Source organism: Leucoraja erinacea, chromosome 2 (assembly GCF_028641065.1).
Source record: "Leucoraja erinacea ecotype New England chromosome 2, Leri_hhj_1, whole genome shotgun sequence".
Lineage (NCBI taxonomy): Eukaryota > Metazoa > Chordata > Chondrichthyes > Rajiformes > Rajidae > Leucoraja > Leucoraja erinaceus.
In genome coordinates, this window is record NC_073378.1 from 25,014,718 (window position 1) to 25,042,140 (window position 27,423).

The 27,423-nt window shown below is 45.8% G+C and overlaps 1 protein-coding gene across 2 annotated transcripts in view; it reads left to right on the plus strand.

The window, feature by feature from the left end:
- The first annotated feature begins 814 nt into the window (after positions 1-814).
- Positions 815-27,423, plus strand: part of hivep1 (HIVEP zinc finger 1) — a 192,315-nt gene continuing 165,706 nt past the window's right edge. Inside the window, exons 1-3 of one of the 2 annotated variants that reach the window (XM_055653314.1) lie at positions 815-905; positions 6,337-6,579; positions 7,584-7,707. In XM_055653314.1, the coding sequence (XP_055509289.1) occupies positions 7,656-7,707 (52 nt within the window). In that variant the 5' untranslated portion in view covers positions 815-905; positions 6,337-6,579; positions 7,584-7,655. Of the gene's footprint in view, positions 906-6,336; positions 6,580-7,583; positions 7,708-15,191; positions 20,912-27,423 lie in introns of those variants that run through there. The other variant, XM_055653325.1, reaches the window with a different exon arrangement.

Consider the following 27,423-nt stretch of genomic DNA (forward strand, 5'->3'; position numbering starts at 1 on the left):
ATATGGTGTGTGTGTGTGTGTGTGTATATGGTGTGTGTGTGTATATATGTGTGTGTGTGTGTGTATATACGGTGTGTGTGTGTATATATGTGTGTGTGTATATGGTGTGTGTGTGTGTGTATATGGTGTGTGTGTGTATATGGTGTGTGTGTGTATATGGTGTGTGTGTGTATATGTGTGTGTGTGTGTGTATATGGTGTGTGTGTGTATATGGTGTGTGTATATATATATATGTACGTGTGTGTGTGTGTGTATATGTACGTGTGTACATGTGTGTATATATGGATGTGTGTGTGTATATATATATATATGTATATATATATGTATATATATATATGTATATGGAGTGTGTACGTGTGTGTTTGTACGTTTGTACGCGAAGGACAACGACGTGACCTGACAGCGAGGAACCTCCGGGATATCCGTCAGTCCGAACTACGTGCGTGCGTGAGAGTGAGAGAGTGAGTGATTGAGGGGAGGCGGGGACGGGGTTTTGGCGCCGTCGCCATTGACGGCTTTTCCCTCCTCCCCCACTGTAGGGGGAGCGGTGCGTCAACCGCCCTCCGCCCGCCCGGGCGACGGGAGACGTCACACGCCGGGCGCGAGCGTCACCCGCCGCCCCCAGTCAGTCAGCCCGGGCGGGCGGGCGGGCGATCGAGTACGTCACACGCCGGGCGTCCGGGTGGGTGGGGGGAGGAGGAGGAGGAGGTGGTGGATAGTGCGCGTCACCCGCCGGGCGTGAGTGTGAGCGTCAGAGTCAGAGTCAGAGTCCGCCCCGGGGCGTGGGGGGAGGGGAGGAGGCGGGCGGGCGGGCGGGAGCCCCGCTGACGTCATGGGGCAGCCGGGCGGCAGCAGCAGCAGCTGCGGCGGCGGCAGCGGCGGCGGGTGCGGGGCGAGAGGACGAGGTGAGCGGGAACACCGAGCCCGAGCCCGGCAACGGGAGGCCGAGCGACCGAGCGACTGGTGGGCGGAGAGAGAGAGACACACACACACACAGGGTCTGGGATCACCTCACGTCTGGGGATTACCTCACACCTTCACTCCTCCTCCTCCTCCTCCATTCACCCGGGCCCGGGTTTACCTCGCGTTTCATCCCCTCCCCTCCCCTCTCCTCATAGAAATAAATCCCGCCGCCTTCACACGGGGGGCCTGGGAATGGGATCACCTCACGACCGGGAATTACCTCACGTTCCCTCCATTACCCCCTCTCCTCATTCACCCGGGTTTACCCCACGGCCGGGGATTACCTCCCATCTCATCCCCCTCCTCACATTACCCGCACCAGGCAGGCGACTTCACCCGGGCCCAGGGATCACCTCAAACCCAGGGGTTACCTCAGGTTCACACCCGCCTTCGCACACACACACACACACACACACACACACACACAGGCCTGGGTGGGATCACTCACCTCACTCACCACAGGGAATCACCTCAGCTTCGTTCCCTCCCCCTGGCTTCGCCCGTGTCTGGGATCGTCTCACGGCCGGGGTGGGGATTATCTCAGGTTTTCCCTCCATTCACACCTCCCCACCCCTTCACACGGGCCTGGGATTACCTCAAATTCACACGCTACTCCCCTCTCCCCTCTTTACCCGGCCCAGAGATCACCTCAGACCTGGGGATTACCTCGGGTTCACACCCCTTCTCTCTCCCCCCCCACCCCCTCTTCACACGGGCCTGGGATCACCTCAAACCTGGGGATTACCTCGGGTTCACACCCCCTCCCCCCCCCCCCCCCCCCCCCTCCCACCCCACACCTCTTATTACCGTCTTCCACCCGGGATCAGCTCGTGTTCTGTCAATTCCCGTACCAGCCCCATTCACCCTGGGCTGGGATCACCTCACACCTGGGAATTACCTCAGGCTCTCTTCACCTCCCCCATATTACCTGCCCCCACTCCCCATTTCCCCGGGGTCTGGGTTTACCTCACACTCGGGGGGGGGCTGGGGATTACCTCGGGTTCCCGCCACACCCCATTCCTCCCCTCCCCCCAACCGGGTCAAGGGATCACCTCGCCATCGGGTATTATCTCAGGTTCCCACTACCCCCTCCTCCCCCCGTACCAGCCCAATTCACCAGGGCCTCCTCCACCCCCCCCTTCCCGGTCCACACACAGTGTAGCCCTCCTCTCTCCCCCTCACCGTGATTGTCCTCCCTCAGTCACCTCCCCTCCCTCTCAGTGATCCTGCACCCTTCTCTCATGATTCCCTCACCTCTTGGCAATCCCCCTTTCCCGTCAGTGATCTTTCACTGATTGTCCCTCCTGCCCTCTCCTCTCCCTATCAGTGATCGCCGTCCCCTCTTAGTGACCCCCTCCCCCAGTGCCCGCCGCTTCTGCTGTCAGTCATGCCCCTCTCCTCAACTAAGTGATACCCCGTCTTCTCAGAGATCCGCCCCTCCCGCAGTGATTGCTCCCTTCATTCCCCCGCCTCTCATCTCTCAGTGAACTCCCTCTTCCTCCCACTCCCTTATTCTCCCCCCTTTGGTGACCCCCACCCATCTCCTCCCCTGCTACACTCTTCATCCCTCTCCTGCGATGTCCCTGAGACCTGCAACTCCCCGTACTCCCCCACCCAATGGTCCCCCTCCTCCCCACGGTGTTGCTCTATCCCTCTCCAAGCGGCGCTCCTCCCCGCCCCAAGGTCCCCCTTCTCTCCCTCCCCCCTCAGTGACCCTCCTTCCTCCTTATTGATTCCACTCCACATCTCCCTGTGATTCTTCTCTCCGTGATCTCCCTGCCCCGTTTTCCCACTCCCGCGAATCGCCTCCTGTGGTCCCCCTCCTCCCACCTCTCCTCTCAGTGATCCTCACATTCCCCTGCCCTGCCATTTTTTTCCATCCACCACGTCCTACGATCCCCCCTCCAACCGTGGCCAGGTGATCATATGCCTACACAGTGGTCTCCATTTGCTCCTCCCTGACCTTACCCGTTGCTCCTACTTGAACTCTTCTGTGCTATCTTTCTCTTTCTCCTTTTCCCTCTCCATTCTTGTCTCTCTGCTCCCGGATGATTCCCTTTCTGAAGAAGAGTCTCGATCCGAAACGTCGCCATTTTCTGTCCAGAGATGCTGCCTCACCCGCTGAGTTACTCCAGCATATTGTGTCTACCCTTTGTATGTGATCTGCCTCTCGTCACCTGTGACTTGCGCCTCTCATCACCGCTCTTTGAAATAAGTTAATTCACAGGGCACGGGTGTTGGTAGCATTTATCGTTCATCCTGAATTGGACAACCACATTCCTTGTTCACACCTATCCTCTCTGTACCATTAGTTTGTGTGGTTGTCTTCCTTTCCCTTTTGTTTGAACTGTAACTCCAATATGTCCCCTCAGCATTTTTTCTGTCCATGTTTTGTAGTTTATTCCCTCTGCGTTATCTTCAATGTAATTTGTACCCTCCTTCACTGTCTTAATCGCATCACTAGATTTCGGCAAGCACATTTGCTTTCCCCTGAAACATTTGACGGGTACATGGATAGGAAAAGTTTAGAGGAATATGGGCCAAACGCTGGCAATAGATGGGACATCTTGGTCAGCCTGGACGAGTTGCACTGAAGGGTCTGTTTCCGTGCTGTATGAATCTATGGCTGTATATGCTGAATGCTTCACTGATCCTTGTCAGGAAACTACACATTCTTGTTCCAAGAGGTCCTTATTTATTCTGTGAAAAGGGAAATAGCTGCTTTATCAGTTCATACGTCAATACCCCAGTTAAAGAGGCAACCATATTTACAGTAATGTTGGCACTATCCCTTTCTGACCCCTTTATTTTGATCTCCATTTCATATTCTTGGGATCTTTGACACTGTTGTGAAGAATCAAGTTAGTTGGGTTAGCAAGCTAGATTCGTCTCAAAAGTCACTATCAGAAGGTTGTGGATTCACATATAATTCCTAAGGCTTCAGCATGAAAAATCTAGCAAGATGCTTTAGTCTATTTCTGAGGAAACATAGAAACATAGAAATTAGGTGCAGGAGTAGGCCATTTGGGCCTTCGAGCCTGCACCGCCATTCAATATGATCATGGCTGATCATCCAACTCAGTATCCCGTACCTGCCTTCTCTCCATATCCTCTGATCCCCTTAGCCACAAGGGCCACATCTAACTCCCTCTTAAATATAGCCAATGAACTGGCCTCAACTACCCTCTGCGGCAGAGAGTTCCAGAGACTGACCACTCTCTGTGTGAAAAAAGTTCTTCTCATCTCGGTTTTAAAGGATTTCCCCCTTATCCTTAAGCTGTGACCCCTTGTCCTGGACTTCCCCAACATCGGGAGCAATCTACCTGCATCTAGCCTGTCCAACCCCTTAAGAATATTGTAAGTTTCTATAAGATCCCCTTAAGAATATTGTAAGTTTCTCTCCTAAATTCTAGAGAGTATAAACCAAGTCTATCCAGTCTTTCTTCATAAGACAGTCCTGACGTCCCAGGAATCAGTCTGGTGAACCGTCTCTGCACTCCCTCTATGGCAATAATGTCCTTCCTCAGATTTGGAGACCAAAACTGTACGCAATACTACAGGTGTGGTCTCACCAAGACCCTGTACAACTGCAGTAGAACCTCCCTGCTCCTATACTCAAATCCTTTTGCTATGAAAACTAACATACCATTTGCTTTCTTCCCTGCCTGCTGCACCTGCATGCCTACTTTCAATGACTGGTGTACCATGACACCCATGTCTCGCTGCATCTCCCCTTTTCCTAGTCGGCCACCATTTAGATAATAGTCTGCTTTCCTGTTTTTGCCACCAAAAGTGCAACATAGCTGAAGTTTGCTGACCTTCCAATGAAATATCCCATTTGTTTTGATGAGGTGGTATTGGCTACAAGGAGAGGTTGGATAAAAGTGGATTGATTTCTGTGGGATGCCGGAGTTGGAGGAGAGAACTGATATAAGTATACAAAATTATGAGAGGCATAAATAGGGTAGACAGTAAAAACCTTTTCCACAGGGTGGAAATGTCAAACACTAGAGGTCATAGATTTAGGTGAGAGGGGCATAGTTTCAATGAGATTGGCAGGGCACACAAAGTTGGTGGTTGCCTGGAACGTGCTGCCAGGGGCACTGATGGAGGCAAATATGATAGTGGCATTTAAGAGGCTTTTAAATAGGCACATGGGTATGGAGGGATATAGATCATGTGCTGGCAGATGAGATTAGTTTATCTTGGCATCGTATGCAGCACGGGCATGATGGACAAAGGGCCTGTTTCTGTGCTATACTGTTCCATAAGCCATGTCTTTCCTGTGGATGTGAAAGATTCTATGCTCTTCGTGGGAGCTTGCAATGCAAGATAAAGCTGCTGTTTTTGCTTACAGTATTTCATAGGCTGTCAAGTGCTTTGGGAGTTTCTGTGTTTATGAAATGTGCAATGTGAATGTTGGTCTTTTTCTTCCTGTCTCATTTGAGGGCAACAAATAGCAATGGCTAATCTTTGCATCAGGCTGGACTTGGAGGGGAGGGAGGGGGAGGGGGGGAGGGAGAGGGGGGGGGGGGGGGGGGGGGGGGGGGAAGGGAGAGGACTGAGTGAGTCTGGAGATAGAAGAATGATCAGGGTTGAGGAAAAATGTGGTGAGGGAACAGTTGTTGGGCATGTGATAAGGTCACAAGCCATTTTGAGTGCCATGGTGTCGAAATTCATCAGTGATCCTCAGTTTATTTTTGTGCCTCTGAGAAGAAAATATTGCAATATAGTTTTTTTTTTGGTTTTCTTTGGAAGAGAAGATTTGAATGGGGACAGAAAACGATTTAAATGCCAAGACGGGAATGACCTATTCCTTTGGCAAGGTATAAGTACTTTGGTTAATTAGTAAAAGAATTCGAGGGGAGTCGATGGAATATATTTTTCCACAGGAAATGCTTTTAGTGCCTGAAAAGTGGAGTAGGCAGAAATTCTGATCTAAGATCTACCTGGATAAGCACTTGCTGAACAATAACTTACAAGGATAAGGACTGAAAGCTGGGCATTAGGTAATCTTAATAGCTTGATCTTTGGTTGGCATGACCCTAAATGGCTCTTGTCTCATAGTCCTATTGTTATACAGCAGAGAAGCAGGCCCTATGGCCCACCATGTTTTTAATCCCCAATTCACTTCATTTCCAACCTATTACTTTTGAACTGTTGTTGATTCTAACATACAGAAAAATCTATCTGAACTTCATTGATTGCTTTTCAGTTACATAATATAGTGCATAAGAAAGAATTGTAGTATTGAATGGTCATGAATATATTTGCTGTGGGATAAGAAAGATTTTTTTCACATATATACTGTGCACTGAGATTTGAATGTTTGTTGTTATCTACATCACAAGCCCTTTCTCCTGTCTCTTATAGAGCCATAGAGTCATACATCGTGGAAACAGTCCCTTCGGCCCAACTTGCTCACACCGACCAACATGTCCCATGAGGCAGGCGGCACGGTGGCGCAGTGGTAGAGCTACTGCCTCGCAGCACCAGAGACCCAGGTTCGATCCTGACTACGGGTGTAGTCTGTATGGAGTTTGTACGTTCTCCCCGTGACCTGCATGGGTTTTCTCCGAGATCTTCGATTTCCTACCACACTCCAAAGACGTACAGGTTTGTAGGTTAATTGGCTTAGTTTAATTGTTTAAAAAAATTCCCTGTGTGTAGGATAGTGTTAATATGCGGGGATTGATGGTGGGTGCAGATTCGGTGGGCCGAAGGGCCTGTTTCCACATGATATTTCTGAACTAAACTAAACTCTACACTACTCCCATATCCCTCCTACACCTATCTAATTGTTTCTTAAATGTTCCTGTTAAAGTCTTCATTTGGATTACGGCAGCATTGCATTCACATTCTAATTGTAGGGAAAGTTCTCCACCTTTTTAATAAAACCTCCATAGTTCCATTCTGTAGTTGGAAGTAGGATGAGAAGTAGGAAGTGCTCAATGTTTGTATTAAGAGAATGGTGGAGATGCTCCACAGTTCAAGCAGTATCTTTGTGGAAGAAAATAGAGTTAATGCTTCAGGTTTGATCGTTTGTTTGAATGAAAGAAACAGCATGGAAACGGGTCCATTATCCCAAGTTCATGCCGACCATCGATCACCCGTTCATGCTAGTTCTGTGTTATCCCACTTCCGCATCCACTCCTTACACACGAGGGGCAATTTACAGAGACCAAGACCTGCACATCTTTGGGATGCGGGAGGAACCCAGCGGTAACCCACATAGTCACAGGGAGAACATGCAAAGTTCACAAAGACAGGACCCAAAGTCAGGATGGAAGCAGGGTCTCTGGCGCTGTGAGGCAGCAGCATTACCAGCAGTGCCACTATGCTGCCACCAATGTTGATGATCTTTTTTCAGAATGGTGTTTCTGACTCCACAAATGCTGAGTGTTTCCGATATGTTCTTTGAAGAAGGGTCTCAACCCAAGACATCACTTATTCATTTTCTCCAGATGTTCTTCTGTCTTACCCATTGAGTTACTCCAGCATTTTGTGTATATCTTTGATATAAATCAGCATCTGCAGTTCATTCTTACACATGTTCTGCGCAGTATTTAGCTTTTGGGTCATTTTACATAACTTTTTTTGTAATTTTCTTTATCTTCCAGTTGTTTTGATGGTGTTTGGTCAGTACCTGGCGGACACTCCGCCATCTCTGTCTCTCTCTGAACTTCTCCTGGATGAGGCTGAACATGCCACGCCGGAAACAGGTTAATCCCAAACCTCTGAGAGGTAAGAACTGCTGAAATCTTGTATTTTTAAATACACGGGCTCCCTGGGTTATGAATGACCTGATTTATGGAAATCTAACTTTACCCAAATTTCCACATACATTTTAAAGCATTTTTCAAGTGAGAAGTAATAATAAAATGATTCATGATATTTATCAGTGGCTGGATACAAACGATATTCCACTAGTTTAATGAAAATGATTAAACCATGAAATGAAAGGATTTTACCAAATGTTTATCAAGGAATACAATATGGATATTTGTAGAAAACGTGTCTTTCTGTCTTACAGAGAAATAGGCTTATGGATAGTCCTCAGGAACATAATCCTTATTAACCCCGGGACATCCTGTATATATAACTTCAGTTTGATTTCTGATTTTCAGTTTCGTACAGCATTATTGAGAGATTGCATTCGATTCTACTGTGTTTCTGGACTTTCAGCTAGCAACTTGAAAACATAAATTCTCGGCTGAAAATTGCTGTTGTGTGTGCTGATTAGTTTCCAAAATGTATGCATGCACATACTGAGCAAGAGTTGCCGAGGCTGCCACGTGAGATGGGCATCAGCTTTTGCGATGTTGATGGATGTACTTAGAGTGATAATTTTGTGGCATAAATCAGCATACATGTTTGATTGGACCCTGATGATGTTGCGATAGAGATCAATAATTTAGTTTATTATCACGTGTACCAAGGTACAGCGAAAAACTTTGCAGCAGGCTTTTGTTGTGTGCTCTCCAGTCAGCGGAAAGACTGTACATGAGTACAATCAAGTCGTTCTCAGTGTAATGATACGGGATAAAGGGAATAACATTTAGTGCAAGGTAAAGTCTAATTAAACATAGTCTGTTGGTGTCCAATGAGGTAGACAGATAGACGTAAATGCTGAGGTAACTCAGAGGGACTGGCAGCATCTCTGGACAGAAAGACTGGGTGACATTTGAGGTAGATGAGGTAGATGGTAGGTCAGGACCGCCCTCTAGTTGGTGTTAGGATGGTTCAGTTGTCTGATAACAGCTGGGAAGTAACTGTCTTTGAATCTGGAGATGTTCAATTTTCACATTTCTGTATCTCTTGCCTGATGGGAGAGAGGAGAAGAGTGAAGAGAGTGCATCCAGGGTGAGATTCCTCCCTGATTATGCCGGTGGCCTTCCTGAGGCAGCATGAAGTGTGGATGGAGTCAATTGGAGGGAGGTTGGTTTGCATGATGGTCTGGGCTGCGTCCGCAATTCTCTTAAATTTCTTGCACTTGGATGTGACATAACCCTACATAGATGAACATGTATGTAACACAGGGCTGCCAACATTGGCAGCTCTGGTAACAGCAGAAACGACTCACCATTTGTGGCCTTTAAAAGGATTGATTTTCATCATGCATTGATTTGATTCGGCTTGCTTTTCATGCTTTTAGGTTTCTTTACAATGCTAAAGTCTGTGGAGAGTGTATGCAGCGAATCATATTCAAGACCTTTGCAATAATTACATTGTTCCAGTCATTATTGCTCCTGTGAACATATCCCTAGAATGAGGAAAAAGATGTGGCAATGCCATGATGACTCGGGAAGCAACGTAAATTACTTGTAGATGGAGGAGAGAAGAAGGACTCCAATTTAATCCAAGGTATTTTATGAGAAATTCAGAAGAACTTCAGAGAGGATCAGTGTCCAGAAGTCAATAATGATTCCCTCAGTGAAGAAACCTGTGCTCCAACCATACCTCGAACTGCAGAGCAATTTGAGAATTGTTCCAGAGGTAGGGAAAATTTGGCTGGATGATGACAGAAAGTGATGAGGTCCCGAAGGATCTAAACATGTGCAAGAATTTTAAATTGAACACATTGGTGGACTGAGAGCCAATTTAGGTAGGAGAAAGGGAGTGATAACTCAAAGGGATTTGACAAGAGTGGCAGGAGAATGGAGAGGGAACGATAGATCAGCCATCATTGAATGGTGGAGTAGACTTGATTGGCCGAATAGCCTAATTCTGCTCCTACAACTTATGAACATAAACTTATGACTGAAAAGTTGCATGAGCTGAAGTTTAGGCTTTTAAGGATATGAATAATTGCGTGTAAAAGTTGTCAACGTTGCAGATGGCGATGGAAAGGAGTGGTTTGCCAATTATGATACTTTTATTAATATAAAGGTGGAAATTAATATCTTTGTGGTATACAGTATGATCGAAGGTTGGTTGATACATGATAAGAATGTTTTATTGTCATATGTGTTAAAACAGAACAATGAAATTCTTACTTATAGCAGCAACAGATATGTAAACATGGTACATGGTAAACGCCTTAAAAAACACCAAAAATGTTCAGTACATGGACCTGGAGGCATTGTTTTTGTATTTGTGTCCTAAGGAGGATACAAACAATCTTCCTTTAAGGATAAGGGGGAAATTTAAGGATAAGGGGAAATCTTTTCAGACAGAGATGAGAAAAACATTTTTCACACAGAGAGTGTCGAATCTCTGGAATTCTCTGCCTCAGAAGGTAGTTGAGGCCAGTTTATTGGCTATATTTAAGAGGGTGTTAGATGTGGCCCTTGTGGCTAAAGGGATCAGGGGGTATGGAGAGAAGGCAGGTACAGGATACTGAGTTGGATGATCAGCCATGATCATATTGAAAGGCGGTGCAGGCTCGAAGGGCCGAATGGCCTACTCCTGCACCTATTTTCTATGTTTCTATGTTTCCTGATATAGTAGTGGCCAGAGGATCTGGGGTGATGGAGGAACTGAAGGAAATCCACATTAGGCAGGAAATGGTGTTGGATAGACCGATGGGACTGAAGGCTGATAAATCCCCAGGGCCTGATGGTCTGCATACCAGGGTACTTATGGAAGTGGCTCTAGAAATCGTGGATTGGTGATAATTTTCCAATGTTCTATAGATTCAGGATCAGTTCCTGTGGGTTGGAGGGTAGCTAATGTTATCCCACTTTTTAAGAAAGGCGGGAGAGAGAAAACAGGGAATTATAGACCAGTTAGCCTGACATCGGTGGTGGGGAAGATGTTGGAGTCAATCATAAAAGATGAGACATTTGGATAGCAGTAACAGGATCGGTCCGAGTCAGCAGGGATTTACAATGGGGAAATCATGCTTGACTAATCATCTGGAATTTTTTGAAGATGTAACTAGGAAAATGGACAAGGGAGAGCCAGTGAATGTAGTGTACCTGGACTTTCAGAAAGCATTTGATAAGGTCCCACCCACATAGGAGATTAGTGGGCAAAATTAGGGCACATGGTATTGGGGGCAGATTGCTGACATGGATAGAGAAGTGGTTGGCAGACAGGAAACAAAGAATAGGGATTAACGGGTCCCTTTCAGAATGGCAGTCAGTGACTAGTGGGGTACGGCAAGGCTCGGTGCTGGGACCGCAGCTATATACAATATACATCAATGATTTGGATGAAGGGATTCAAAGTAACATTAGCAAATTTGCAGATGACACAAAGCTGGGTGGCAGTGTGAACTGTGAGGAGGATTCTATGAAAATGCAGGGTGACTTGGACAGGTTGAGGGAGTGGGCAGATGCATGGCAGATGAAGTTTAATGCGGATAAATGTGAGGTTATCCACTTTGGTAGCAAAAACAGGAAGGCAGATTATCTAAATGGCGTCAAATTGGGAAAAGGGGAAGTACAACTGGATCTAGGGGGTCCTTGTACATCAGTCTATGAAAGTAAGCATGCAGGTAACAGCAGGCAGTGATGAAAGTGAATGGCATTTTGGCCTTTATAACAAGAGGAATCGAATATAGGAGCAAAGAGGTCCTTCTACAGTTGTACGGAGCCCTAGTGAGACCACACCTGGAGTATTGTGTGCAGTTTTGGTCCCCTAATTTGAGAACGGACATTCTTGCTATTGAGGGAGTGCAGCGTAGGGGTATTGATTGGGGATGATCAGCCATGATCACATTGAATGGTGGTGCTGGCTCGACGAGCAGAATGGCCTACTCCTGCACCTATTGTCTATTGTCTATTTTCCCTCTTATTGTTTGTTTGTTTTTTATATATATAAAACAAACAAACACAAATAGTGCAAAGACTAAAACAATGCCCCCAGGTCGATGCACTTCAGATTCCAGGTCCATGTACTTCAGAGCTTAGTTTTCTTTCAATAGTTTATTGTGATGTGAGCCGAGGTACAGTGAAAAGATTTTATCGCGTGCTATCCATATTATTTGGTGGTTGTGGTGTTTAATAGCCTCATGGTTGTAGAGAAAAAGCTGCTCCTGAACCTTACAGTATTGAGGCTTTTATACCTTCCTGATGGCAGGAGTGAGATGAATTGAATTGAATACATTTTATGCCAAGTATGTATACATACAAGGAATTTGCCAGTGCTTTGCTCGCAAGGATAACAACATGATATACAGTAGACAATTTAAAAAAAAACATTATAATTTAAACATGCGAAGAATTAAATAAAATACCAGAGCAAAAGGAGGCTACAGACTTTTGGCTGTTGAGTGGAGCTACTGCTCGTGGAATTGAGAGTGTGGCCATAGTAGTGTGGGTCTCTGACAATACTGTAGACCCCTTTGATGGCGGTGGGGTCAGTTTCTGTGACGGATTGGGCAGTGTTCACCACTTGTAAATTTCTTCGTTCTTGGGCATTCGAGTTTCCAAACAAGGGCGTGATGCAATAGGCTCTAATGTACACTTGTAGAAGTTCAAGAGAGTATTTGTTGAAATACTGAATCTCCTCAATCTTTTGAGGAAGTAGAGGCATTGATGGACTTTCTTTATAATTGCATCAATGTGCTGGGTCCAGGGCAGATTTCGGAGCTATGCACGCCCAGGATTTGAAACACTTGACTCTCTCCACCACTGTCCTGTCGATGAAGACAGGTTTGTGGATCATCGACCTACCTCAAGGAGCGTAATGAATTTAATTGAACATCGATAAAGTTTACGGTTGAGCCAACACCAATTTTCCAGTGTCATGAAGGCATTGTGGTGAATGAGACCCGTGGCTGTTTTGTGTGACAACCCAGTCAGTAACATCCTATTCCATGTGAACCCAGAGTATTATTTGCAATATAGAAAAATCAAAAACATAGAAAACAAGTGCAGGAGTAGGCCATTCGGCCCTTCGAACCAGCACTGCCGCGTTTTGCCACTTTGTGCACACAAGGCTTTTCCTTCGCTTGTGCCAGCCATGTACAGTTAGGGAAGATAACGCTTGAAATTGGAGCAGCTGGTCAGTAATAATAGGGAGGAAGACACAAAATGCTGGAGTAACACAGAGGGACAGGCAGCATCTCTGGAGAGAAGCAATGGGTGACGTTTGTGGGTTGAGACTCTTCAGACTCCTTCAGTAATAATAGGGATCTGGGAGCTAGTTGGTTGTACTTAAAAGTGGGTATGATGTTGGTAGAAATGACATTCTGAGTGTAGGAAGGAACAGCAGATGCTGGTTTATGCCGAATATAGACACAAAATGCTGGGGTAACTCAGCGAGGCAGGCAGCATATCTGGAGAGAAAGAATGGGTGACGTTTTAGTTCAGAAACCTTTTCTCCAGATAAGACATTCTGCGTGATTGACCGCAGACTCTGAAGAAGGGTCTTGACCCAAAACGTCACCCATTCCTTCGCTCCAGAGTTGCTGCCTGTCCTGCTGAGTTACTCCAGCTTTTTGTGTCTATCTTTGGCATTTTGATTGTTGTACTAGGGTGAGAAGCGATGGTTAGCCAGTTTGAGGCGTCATCTTAAGGCCAGTCAGAGATAGGATCCGTCAAACGTGGTATGTTAAATATGTGATCAAGAATAAAGAGCCGCAGAGTCTGGGGAGTTAACCAACAGCGCAGTGATCTAAATCTACCAATAAAATCTGCCATCTACCATGGCAGTAATCAACACAGCAATCAAATCTTTTAAATTTGTTAATCAGCAGGACTTGTCCTTTTTGCATTTGTTTCTGGGATATGACTGTCACTATCAAGCCCACTGTCTTTTGCTCATCTCCTGTGGTGGATATGAAAAGTTGATTTCTACAACTGCAGTCAGCGCTGTGCTCTCAGGTTCCTGCTTAGGGAATTTCAAGATGTTTTATCCATTGACACTAAACATACAATTACGTATTTCCAAGTTGGGACAATATGTGACTGGTTTGTGGTAGTCAGATATACCTATTTACCTGTCAATTCCTGAAAGTGGTAACACAAGTAGATAAAGTCATCGTCATTGCTTCATACAGCTTGGAAACAGGCCCTTCGGTCCGACTTGCCCACACTGACCAACATGTCCCATCTACACTAGTCCCATCTGCCTGTGTTTGGCCCGTGTTCCTCCTATCCATGCACCTGTCTAAATGTTTCTTAAATGTTGCGATGGTCCCTACCTCAACTACCTCCTCCGGGAGCAGCTCGTTCCATACAACCGACACCCTCTGTGTGAAGAAGTTACCCCTCAGGTTCCAATTAAATCTTTCCACCCTCGCCTTAAACCTATGAAAAACAGATGTAGTAGTAAAGAAGGTATATGGTATGCCTTCCTTCAGAGAACATAGAACAGCACTGTTCAAGAACATGCTCTTCTGCGAAACATGATGCAAAAACGATCGCTTTAATCTACCTGCACGTAATCCATAGCCATAGCCTACCTATTAACTTTTGTCAATTTAAGATATGTATCCGCCTAGGAAATAACTGCAGATTCTGGTTTAAATCGAAGTTAGACACAAAATGCTGGAGTAACTCAGCAGGACAGGCAGCATCTCTGGAGAGAAGGAATGGGTGACATTTCAGGTCAGACTGAAGAAGGGTCCCGACCCAAAACGTCACCCATTACTTCTCTCCAGAGATGCTGCCTGTTCCGCTGAGTTACTCCAGCATTTTGTGAGATATGCATCTCTTGTGCAAGATGTTGCCAGAGTAAAATCGATAATCGATAATAAATCTTGACAACTCCTCATATCATAGATAAAACATAAATTAATTCAGTAAAATGGCATCATTTAAATTTCTCTAGCAGTAGACTTTTTATAGCAATGCTCATGATGAGTCAGAGAATAAGCTGTCGTGAAACTACAAGGTCATTATCCACAGTGCAATGATATAGAGTTACAGGAAAGATCACGCATACTGGAAGTGGATTCTAGTTATGAGCCACAGAGACCATTTGTGATGGTGAAATCGTGATTCCTACCTTGATGAAGTGTTGATCTCGCTATTTCTTCGAATGAATGAATGAATAGGTTTATTGGTCAAGTATTCACATACAAGGAATTTGCCTTGGTGCTCTCCCCGCAAGTGACAACACGACATACAGTGACAGTTAGGAATGACACATAAAACATTAAACATTAATAATAAAACATTATTGATTATTTCATGGCGGACTGCGGGGGTGATGCGCCGTTGTGTATGGCTGCTCCTCCTGCAGTCCGTCCTTTCACCCTTTTTATTTTTTATTTTTAGTCCTGTCCGTACAAAATGTTTATTGGAGGTCTTCTTTTATGTGGGGGGGGGGGAGGGGGGGGCAACTGTTTTAATCCCAGTCCTACCTGGTCGGAGATGCGGTTTTCTTCCGAACCGCATCTTCGTCCTCTCTGTGCGGCCTACCATCAAGCTGGAGCGGCGTTTCCTGCCGGGACTACAGCTTCGCCGGCGGTGCAAATGCTGGGACACCAACATCGTTGAGCTGCGGCTGCAGAGCGTCCAGCCGCGGGCGGGCGGCACTGGATTTCAACACCGCGGGGCCTGGTATCCGAGTTCGCCAGTGTCAGAGGTCCGGCCAGCGCGGCCTGAGAACTTTGGACATTGCAGTCTTCAGGGAGGAAGCGGCCGCTTCAGTCCAGGCCGCTGAAGAATGTTCACCCGACGCCGATGATCCAGCTTCGCGGCAGAGGGCCTGAAAACATCGAGTTGGCTGAGGAGGCCACATATAGACCCCGACCTCGGGTGGACTATGAGGGGGTGAACTGGATATTTTTAGTGCCTTCCCTCACAGTGAATTCTGCTGTGGGGGGACGTTTCTTGTTGATTTCTATAGTGTACTGTTCTGTGTCTTTTTTTCTTTTTCTCTTTTTTGTTTTGTATAGATTTATTGACATTTAATCTGTTCAATTAGTTTAATCAATCTCTGTAAAGCACTTTGGTTCAAATTGATTTTGTTGAAAAGTGCTATATAAATAAACATTATTATACATGTGAATGAAATAAAATACCAGAGCAAAAGGAGGCTACAGATTTTTGTTTATTGAGCAGAGCTCCTAGTCATGGAAAGATTCAGATTCAGATTAAATTTTAATTGTCATTGTCAGTGTACAGTACAGAGACAACGAAATGCATTTAGCATCTCCCTGGAAGAGCGACATAGCAAACGATTTGAATAAATAATAATAAGTGTCCGGGGGGGGGTGGTGATTGGCAGTCACCGAGGTACGTTGTTGAGTAGAGTGACAGCCGCCGGAAAGAAGCTGTTCCTCGACCTGCTGGTTCGGCAACGGAGAGACCTGTAGCGCCTCCCGGATGGTAGGAGGGTAAACAGTCCATGGTTGGGGTGAGAGTAGTCCTTGGCGATGCTGAGCGCCCTCCACAGACAGCGCTTGCTTTGGACAGACTCAATGGAGGGGAGCGAGGAACCGGTGATGCGTTGGGCAATTTTCACCACCCTCTGCAATGCCTTCCGGTCGGAGACAGAGCAGTTGCCATACCATACTGTGATGCAGTTGGTAAGGATGCTCTCGATGGTGCAGCGGTAGAAGTTCACCAGGATCTGAGGAGACAGATGGACCTTCTTCAGTCTCCTCAGGAAGAAGAGACGCTGATGAGCCTTCTTGATCAGAGTAGAGGTATTGTGGGTCCAAGAGAGGTCATCGGAGATGTTGACTCCCAGGAACCTGAAGCTAGAAACACGTTCCACCTCCGTCCCGTTAATGTGGATGGGGGTGTGCGTGCCGCCTCTGGACTTCCTGAAGTCCAGCTGAAAAAAGCTGCTTTTATGTTTGTCTGTGGCAGCTTTGACAGTCTGGAGTTGCCTTCCAGATGGAAATGATTCAAAGAGTTTGTGTCCAGGGTGAGAGGGGTCAGAGATGATCTTACCCGCTCGCTTCCTGGCCCTTGCAGTGTACAGTTCGTCAATGGAGGGAAGGTCGCAGCCAATAACCTCAGCTGATCGGATGATTAGCTGTAGCCTCTGGATGTCATGCTTGGGCTACGATTGAACAGATGAAATTGAATTGAAAGATAAGGTATGGAAACAGGCCCTTTGGCCCATTGAGTCCACGTTGCCCATTGATCACCCATTCAAACTAGTTTTGGGGGCAAATTACAGAGGCCAAATAACCTACAAACCCGCACTTCCTTGGGATGTGGGAGGAAAGTGGAGCACCGGGAGGAAACCCACGCAGTCACAGAGAGAAAGTGTAAACTCCATACAGACGGCACCTGAGGTCAGCATTGAACCTGGGTTTCTGGCGCTGTGAGGCAGCGGTTCTACCAGCTGTTGAAGAGATACTCGTGTGAACCTAGAGTGCTTGGAATGTTATATACCTTGGGTGTCGTAATGGCTGAGCTTGACTTGACCACGCGGTCTCAACATTGCATTTCTAACGGGTCTTTTACTACATAATGCACAGTAATTCTTTCCTTTCTAGGGTAGATATTGTGAAACTAGCTATTATTCTTATGGAATCCTAGTATAGAAGAGACCAAAGCAAGTTGCTTCCCAGTCAACAAACAATCTGCTGGAGGAGGTTAGTAGGTTTAGCAGTATCTGTGGGCGGGAAATGAAGTTTTGACATTTTGGGTCAAAACATTGCATCAATTTAGATATGGGGTTATGACCTGAAATGTTGACAATTTCTTTCCCCTTACACATTTTAGTTTTTGTTTAGTTTAGAGATACAGCGCAGAAACAGGCCTGTGGTCCCAACGAGTCCGTACTGACCAACAATCCCTGCATGGGGGGGGAATGTACAGACAGTACCTATAGTCAGGATCAAACGCGGGTCTCTGGCACTGTAAGGCAGCAACTCTACCGCTGCACCACTGTGCCGCCAAACCCACTGTTCAACCCGCTGAATTCCTCCAGCAGATTGTTTGTTGCTCCAGATTCCAGACCTGCAATCTTTTATGTCTCTTGCTTTCTATCAAGCGTTCATGAGTTCAAGAGAGTTTATTGTTATGTGTCCCTGACAGGACAATGAAATTCTTGCTTTGCTTTAGCACACCAGAACATAGCACAGAACAGATCAGTGTGTCCATATGCCATTGTATAAATATATACACACATGAATAAATAAACTGATAAAGTGCAAATAATCAGATTATGGGCTATGAATGTTCAGAGTTTTGTCCGAGCCAAGTTTAATAGCCTGATGGCTGTGGGGTAGAAGCTATTCCTGAACCTGGTCGTTGCAGTCTTCAGGCTCCTGTACCTTCTACCTGAAGATAGCGGGGAGATGAGTGTATGGCCCGGATGGTGTGGGTCCTTGATGATGCTGCCAGCCTTTTTGAGGCAGCGACTGGGATAGATCCCCTCGATGGAAGGGAGGTCAGAGCCGATGATGGACTGGGCAGTGTTTACTACACTTTGTAGTCTTTTCCGCTCCAGGGTGCTCAAGTTGCCGAACCAAGCCACAATGCAACCGGTCAGCATGCTCTCTACTGTGCACCTGTAGAAGTTAGAGAGAGTCCTCCTAGACATACCGCCTCTGCGTATTCTTCTCAGGAAGTAGAGGCGCTGATGTGCTTTCTTTATGATTGCATCAATGTTCTCGGACCAGGAAAGATCTTCAGAGATGTGCACGCCCAGGAATTTGAAGCTCTTGACCCTTTCCACCATCGACCCGTTGATATAAACGGGACTGTGGGTCCCCATCCTACCCCTTCCAAAGTTCATAATCAGTTCCTTGGTTTTGCTGGTGTTGAGGGCCAGCTTATTGTGCTGGCACCATTTGGTCAGTCGGTCAATCTCACTTCTGTACTCTGACTCGTCCCCATCAGTGATATGTCCCACAACATAGTATGGAGTGAGTACAGCAGGGGGCTGAGCACGCAGCCTTGAGGTGCTCCCATGCTGATTGTTATCGAGTCTGATACATTTCCACCAATACGAACTGACTGTGGTCTGTGAATGAGGAAGTCGAGGATCCAATTGCAGAGGGATGGGCAGAGGCCGAGTTCTGCGAGTTTGGTAACCAGTTTGGAGGGGATGATTGTATTAAATGCCGAGCTGTAATCAATGAATAACAGCCTGACATATGAGTTTTTGTTGTCCAAGTGGTCCAGAGCAGAGTGGAGAGCCAGCGAGATCGTTTCCACTGTTGATCTGTTGTAGCGGTAAACGAACTGCAGTGGGTCCAGGTTTTTGTCGAGGTAGGAGTTGATTTGCGCCATGATCAACCTCTCAAAGCACTTCATCACCACCGGCGTTAGTGCCACTGGTCGATAGTCATTGAGGCACGTCACCTTGCTCTTCTCGGGCACCGGTATAATTGATGCCCTTTTAAAGCAGGTGGGAACCTCAGACCTCAAAAGTGAGAGGTTGAAAATGTCCGTAAAAACTCCAGCCAATTGGTCCGCACAGGTTTTTAGAACACGACCGGGTATACCATCCGGTCCAGGCGCTTTTCGAGAGTTCACCACTCTGAAGGATTTTTTGACGTCGGCCTCTGTGACTGTGACTGAAATACCATCACAGCGAATGGGGGTTCGAGAAGGCACATCGGTGTTCTCCCGATCAAAGTGCGTAAAACGCATTGAGCTCGTCAGGGAGTGATGTTTTGCCAACATTCGAGCTGCCTCCTGATTTCGCCTTGTAGGAGGTGATTGCATTCAAGCCCCGCCACAGCTGCTGAACATCTGTCTCATCCTCCAGTTTGGAGCAGAAGTCCCTCTTGGCCTTTTTGATGACCTTACCAAGGTCGTATCTGGACTTCTTGTAGACCACTGTATCATCAGACATGAATGCCCGGTGTCTGGTCTTCAGAAGAGTACGTATCTCATTGTTCATTCAAGGCTTCTGATTGGGAAACACTTGGAAGGTTTTTGTTGGGATGCATTCCTCCACACATTTCTTCATGAAGTCTGTAACGACTGTGGCGTATTCATTCAGGTCCGTTGCCGAGTCCCTGAACATTGCCCAGTCTACAGACTCCAAACAGTCCTGGAGTTGTTCCACTTGTTTCTCTATACTGGAATGAGGCGGGCACTTTTTATGTGTAGGAAAGAACTGCAGACGCTGGTTTAAATGGAAGGTAGACACAAAATGTGGGAGTAACTCAGTGGGACAGGCAGCATCTCTGAAGAGAAGGAATGGGTGACGTTTCGGGTCGAGTCCCGTCTGAAGTCTAAAGAAGGGTTTCAACCCAAAACGTCGCCCATTCCTTCTCTCCAGAGATGCTGCCTGTTCCGTTGAGTTACTCCAGCATTTTGTGTCTACCTCCGGGCAATTTTTATTCTCTGCACGGTTTGTTAATTAGTATGAGATCGTGCCTTACAAAGGAAATGTTCAAGGAATTTCAGTTTTACATAGGCGTTTAGAACATGCTGTCGGGGATGGTGGTAGAGGCAGTCACGATAGTTACATTTAAGAGAATGTTAGATAGGCAGGGTATGGAGGGATATGAATCACTTGCAACATGTTCAGCATGAACATTGTGGCCGAAGGGCTTGTTCTTGTGCTGTGCTGTTCAAAGTTCCATGTAACACTTTAAAAAAAATGCATTTCCATGACTGTTTTATGCGGAATACACTAGTTTAAGCCTAGAAACCTCTCGAGGGTAGTATTGTGAAACACATACACAGGGATTTAAATTTACTTCTAATCTATTGCACAGAAAAGTCGCTTGCATACAGGCAGATATGTTCTTGTCTGAGTCGTCAGTGTTTTGGCAGAAGTGCTTATGTGGGCTGGGCTTGTTTTCTCGGGCTGCACCTCTCTGCGCAACATGGTTGGTTAAATCCTCTCGCATAAGCGGGAAGTGGTTTCCCTGGTTTCAAAACTGGTCACTGGATTACGTGTAGGTACTTTCCAGATATTGTGCAATGTTGCTTGTCGCAGCCAATGTGAGATGTGTATCCCCAGTGACAGCTGTTCCTGCTGTGAAACTCTGGGTGTAGTAGGAAGAGTGCAAGTCTGTTGAGTTCTTACGTGCTCACTGACGATTGCTGGCAGAAACACCATTAAATTACTAATGTGAGGATACACTGTCTTAAAATGTGGTCGCATTTAAACCCTGCGTACTATGGTAAGTTCATAAAAACCTTTACTCTGTTATTTACCATGCCGTTCAGGTTAGAGGAACTGCATTTATAAAGGCTTTAGCTACTTGTGCTTTTTTTTTTTACACGTTCATAGTTCTTGTCATGTTGAGAAGAAATGTAACATTAAAATGGTGGGATAGCTTTCCAAAGAAATCCCTGTTGAATTCTGCAGATTTAAATTGTAATGTTTGTCCTGTTATGTTCAATTTTACAAAAGACTCGACATTTATAGTAGACTTACCAAAGTACAAGTGGTTCTGCATTACCTGCTTAGAAAATATGAATATACTGCATGTGATTATTGGATATTCTGCCTCTTTATAAATATGCCCATGTCTCTTTTTTCTGTGTTGGTTGATACCACTGCTTGTATCTGCTTGATTGGTAAAGCAAAACGTTTATTTTGAATTTACCTAATTAAAAAAAAACAGATGCATAACTTTTACTATTAAACGTCTTGCCTTTTATGGGTGTTATCAACAAAATGCTGCAGGGAAAGTGTGCCACAGGAAGTTCATGGTGCACAGAAGACATTTAACTTATTGTAGTTGTTTTTTTATGTTATCACCCTGTGATGCCTTCACTCTGCTGTCTAAGTAGGTTTTTTTTTCCAATCTCTCGTTCTTTCCCAACACTGCCTTTTGACCACATCTCTCTCTCCAGTTTTTTTTTAAGCTTTTTATGTCCCGTTCCTAGAATGTCGGGACTAGAGTCTGAGTTATAGGCAGAGGTTGAGGAGGCTGGGACTCTATTGCTTGGAGCGCAGGAGGATCTTTTTGAAGTTTTGTTTAGAGATACAGCGCGGAAACAGGCCTTTTGGCCCACCGAGTCTGCACCTACTAGCGATCCTTGCCCATTAACCACCATCATAGACACACTAGGGATAATATACACATACACCAAGCCAATTAACCTACATACCTGTACATCTTTGGCGTGTGGGAGGAATACTAAGATCTCTGCGAAAACCCACGCCGTCACAGGGAGAACGTACAAACTCAGTACAGACAGCACCCGTACCCGGGATAGAACCTGGGTCTCCGGCGTTGCAAACGCTGTAAGGTAGCAATTCTACCGCTGCGCCACCGTGGCCGTCCCTAAGGTCATGGGAGGAATAGATCGGGTAATGCGCAGAGTCTGTTGCTCAGAGTAGGTGAATCAAGGACCAAAGGTTTAAGGTGACGGGGAAAATATTTAACAGGGATCTGAGGGGTAACTGTTTTACACAAAGGGTGGTGTGTGTATGGAACAAGCTGTCAGAGGAGGTAGTTGAGGCTGGGATTATCTCAACGTTTAAGAAATAGTTAGACTGGTACATGGATAGGACACGTTTGGAGGGCTATGGACCAAATGCAGATAGGCGGGACTAGTGTAGCTAGGACATGTTGGCCGGTGGGGGCTAGTTGGGCCAAAGGGCCTGTTGCCACATTGTATGACACTATGTGAAACAAAGCCCATAATGGTATACAACCTAGAGGAACAGCACCTCATATTCCGCATGAGTGGCTTACAACTTAACAGTATGAATGTTGAATACGCCAATTTCAGATAACTACCTACAAAGAACCCCCTACTTCTGCCCATGCTTTCCTCCATAGCCTCTCTTCCCTGGAAATGCCATATTTCTTCTTTTCCTCTTCCCCCATCCTCTTCCTGTCATATTCCTTCCCCTGGATTTACAATCCCCTTCTATCCTTACCTCCTTATCTCACACACGTTTTGTGTTTTCATCTCTGGCCTTTATCCAGCCATCTGCCAGTCAACTCTCTCCCCCCTCCCCCATACTCACCTGCATCCTTCGATCACTTGCTAGGCTTTGTCCTGTCCTGTCTTCCAGCTTCCCCCCCCCCCCCCCCCCCCCCCCCCCCCCCCCCCCCCCCCACCACAATCAGTCTGAAGGAAGGTCTGGACCCAAAATGTCGCCTATCCATATTCTCCCGAGATGCTGCCCGACCCGCTGAATTACTCCAGCACTTTGTGTCTATTTTATACGATAATAGTTGATCTATGGACTGGTGGGGTAAGATGGCCAGCTCCCGTTTTGTGCTTGGATTCTTCTGTTGTCTTCTTGTGTCCTACAATCATTAGAGTCATGCAGCGCAGAAACAGGCCCTTTGGTCCAATTTATCCATGCCGACCAAGATGCCCCATCCAAGCTAGTCCCATTTGCCCACATTGGCCAATATTCCTCTAAAGCTTTCCTATCCGTTGCACCTTTTGAAATATCTTGTTACAGTTCAGGACTTGAATTTGAAATGAGTTGTGATATTTGCTAGTTCGCGGATTGGTTCTTTTTCTATTGGCTATTTTGGAATAGGATAGTGCTGGGATCTGGTGCTGAGGTAAAAGATCACATCAGCACTGAAAGTTGACTTACAGGTACAGCCGGCAGTGAAGAAAGCTAATGGAAAGTTGGCCTTCTTAACAAGAGGATTTCAGTATAGGTTCTTCTGCAGTTGTATAGGGCTCTGGTGAAACCACATCTGGAGTATTGTGTACAGTTTTGGTCTAATTTGAGGAAGGACATCCTTGTGATTGAGGCAGTGCTGCGTAGGTTCACGAGATTGATCCCTGGGATGGCGGGACTGTCATATGAGGAAAGATTGAAAAGACTAGGCTTGTATTCACTGGAGTTTAGAAGGATGAAGGGGTTCTTATCGAAACTTATAAAAGGATTGGACAAGCTAGATGCAGGAAAAATGTTCCCGATGTTGGGCAAGTCCAGAACCAGGGGCCACAGTCTTAGAAATTTTCACCCAGAAAGTTGTGAATTTGTGGAATTCCCTGCCACAGAGGGCAGTGGAGGCCAAGTCACAGGATGGATTTAAGAGAGAGTTAGATAGAGCTCTAGGGGCTAGTGGAGTCAAGGGATATGGGGAGAAGGCAGGCACGGGTTATTGATAGGGGACGATCAGCCATGATCACAATGAATGGCGGTGCTGGCTCGAAGGGCTGAATGGCCTCCTCCTGCACCTATTTTCTATGTTTCTATGGTGAGCAGCGGGGCAGGTGCAAGTTGTTGAATATCTAATTCCTGTTAACTCTTGTGCTCATGTGCAAGTACACGTCACACATTTTCCCATACCTCAATGAATAAGCTAATTCTAGCTCAGCACTGACTGACTTCCAAATCGCACGTTTATTCTATTTTACAGAAGTTATCATTTGCTCAAAACTGCTTACTTTTATCGTGTACGCTGGTTGCGGGTAGCTACTGCTAAGAAGTCAAAAGCCCAACTTGGTCCCAAAACGCACGCAATGGAATTGGTGGAAGCACCAGGGAAACTGTGGAGCATTCAGCAGAAACTCTAGCTGGAGGCAGTCGGTGTTCCACAATCAGCAGGAGGGGAAGGGTTAAAGAGCAGAGCGGCAGAGATTGATGCATCCATATCAGATGCCAATCGATACCATCTGATGTGGGCCACTGTGGTCATGTAGCCAAGCTCAACTGTTGCTCTCACAGCTCAGGAAGCTTGCACCTCTCCAAGCTCAATCAGCTTGTGAGCAAACTCTCCAAGCCGTTGTTGCTTTTTTTTAGTCTTAAATTTTATCATGTGTTCGGCAATATCTATTTTGTTCCTTATGTTCAACCATCTGCAGGAGATTTACAAAATTCATCAGCATCTCCAAGCAACAAATTCTGTGAAGCTCTTCTATTTTTTTTTTTGACTATACCATTAAACTTTTTATGTTATTTACATAGTTACCAAGTTTATATTGGTGGAGGACGACTGTGTTCAGGGTTTATTATCTCAGCCTTTGGTTGGGATACTGCTCCTCTGCTCCGCTTCCACTCTTAAAATCTGAACAAGGATCTCAATCCAAAACGTCCCATGTTCTCCAGGGATGCTGCCTGGCTACTGAGTTGCTCCAACACTTTATGTCCTTTTGTGTATTAATCAGCATCTGCAGTTTGTTTCTACATTGATGCTGTTGTGTCTGTATTAGATATATATTCGCAATCTCTCGTAATGAATAGATAGTGTGAATACACTGTGTCTTTTCCCAGGGTAGAGGAAGAAGGAACTAGAAGGCATAGGTTTAAAGTGCAAAGAGGAAGATTTAAGAGGAACATGAGGGGCAATTCTTAACAGAGGGTGGCGAGTAGAATATAGAAAGAGCTGCCAGTGGAATAAGTTGTGTCAGATGCTATAACAATATTTAAAAGACATTTGAACAGCTACATGAATAGGAATGATTTTCGAGGGACATGGGCCAAACTAATTTAGATGGGGCGTCTTGGTTAGCATGGACAAGTTGGGCCGAACTGTCAGTTCCTATGCTGTATGACTCTGCACTTGTTTCATGTTCTATCTTGACAAAGACAAGGAAACAACCTGAGGACTTCTCAAGCATTTAAGCTGAGAGCATATGCTGAAAGATCTTGCTCCAGGGTAAGCTCGCCATGGGATCTGCATGCTCAATCTTCTGGCTGTGAGGTGAGGATAATGTAACATCAATCTAATGACATTTTAGTTTGAGTACTTCTGTGATTTTCATTGCACGAATTATTAACAATTTAAAATTATTTATTGCATTTGCAAAATATTTTAAATGCATCTGAATGTCAGGAACATTTAGCAGCAAGGGAAAAAAAACTTGACGTATGAAAAGGTAGACAAAATTGCGGGAGAAACTCAGCGGGTGAGGCAGCATCAATGGAGCGAAGGAAATGTGCAACCCTTCGGGCCGAAACCCTTCTTCAGACATATGACACCACTGGGTATAAGTTTGCTGTCAGATTTTCTGTGCTGGTTTCGGCCAGGGCTTGTTCTGGCTTCTCTGCTTGTCTTAGATATGACATGCTGGGTCCTGCTGCAATTGATTGCCTCATTGCATGGCTCATGGATGGTTCTGGCTAGCTACAATACCTTGTTGGGTGCTGACAAGCTAAATGCATGATATCGATGTAATTCAGAAACAAGTGCATATGCCGAATGCTATTCAGTAATTAATATCCTGTTCTAGAGCAGAATTGGGTCATTTGGTCCATCATGTATACTCCACCATTCAATCATGGCTGATCTATCTTTCCCTCTCAACCTCATTCTCCTGCCTTCTCCCCATAACCCCTGACACACTTGCTAATCAAGAATGTCAATCCCTACCTTAAAAGTATCCATTGACTTGGCCTCCACAGCCATCTTTGGCAATGAATTCCACAGATTCACCACTCTCTGACTAAAGAAATTCCTCCACATCTTCTTTCTAAATGTACCTCCTTTTATTCGGAGGCTATGGCCTTTGGTCGTAGACTCTCCGACTAGTGGAAACATCCTCTCCATGTTCACTCTATCCAGGCCTTCACCTACTCGGTAAGTTTCAATAAGATTCCCCCCCTTCCCCTCATCCTTCTAAACTCCTGCGAGTACAGGCCTAGTGCTTCAAACGCTCAGCATATGGTAATCAATCATTCCTGGGATCATTCATGTAGAAACTCCTGGCTATAATACACGTCTCTAGGACTGGGAACACCACTAAGCAAAGATTGTAATTTGAAGGAGAACTGATTTGTTTTGTCTTCAAGGCCTGGATTACTAAACTCTAAAACAGTTGGATTTTAGGATTATGTGTGAACAGTGAATCTGAGTATGGGCGCTCTCACAGTGAGAAACTAAACATTGGATGATGAAGCTGGTGAATTGCATACGTACATTTCATTACGGTGAGGATACTATTTTCAAGCATTCCATAAATAGATGGACGTTTACCACTTTGAGATTATTTTCAGTCACTTACAGAGTCGTACAGCACAAAAACAGATCCTTTGGCCTAACTCACCCCCTATGAACCAAGATGCCCCATCTAAGCTAGTCTCACTTGCCCATATCTCTCTGAACCTTTCATATCCATTTACCTGTCCAAGTGTTCTTTTACATTCAGGCATTCGACAAGGTTCTGCATGGCGGGCTGCTCTGGAAGGTTAGATCGCATGGGATCCAAGGAGAGATAGCTGAATAGATAGCAAATTGGCTCCGTGGAAGGAAACAGAGGGCGATGGTGGAAGGTTGCTTCTCAGACTGGAGGCCTGTGACTAGTGGTGTGCCTCAGGGTTCGGTGCTGGGCCCGTTACTGTTTGTCATCTACATCAATGATTTGGATGAGAACATACAGGGCAAGATTAGCAAGTTTGTTGATGATACAAAAGTTAGTGGTTTTGCAGATAGTGAAGATGGTTGTGAACGATTGCAGCAGGATCTGGATCGATTGGCCAGGTGGGCGTAGGAATGGTTGATGGAATTTAATATGGAGAAGTGTGAGGTGTTGCATTTTGGGACGTCGAACAAGAGCAGGATCCACTCAGTAAATGGTCGGCCTCTGGGTAGTGTTGTAGCGCAGAGGGATCTAGGAATGCAGGTGTATGGTTCCTTGAAGGTCGAGTCGCAGGTAGATAAGGTGGAAGCTCATTCCATATATCTATCACCCTTTGTGTGGAAAATATTGCCCCTCTGGCTCCTATTAAATCTTTCCCCTCTCACCTTAAACCTACGTCCTC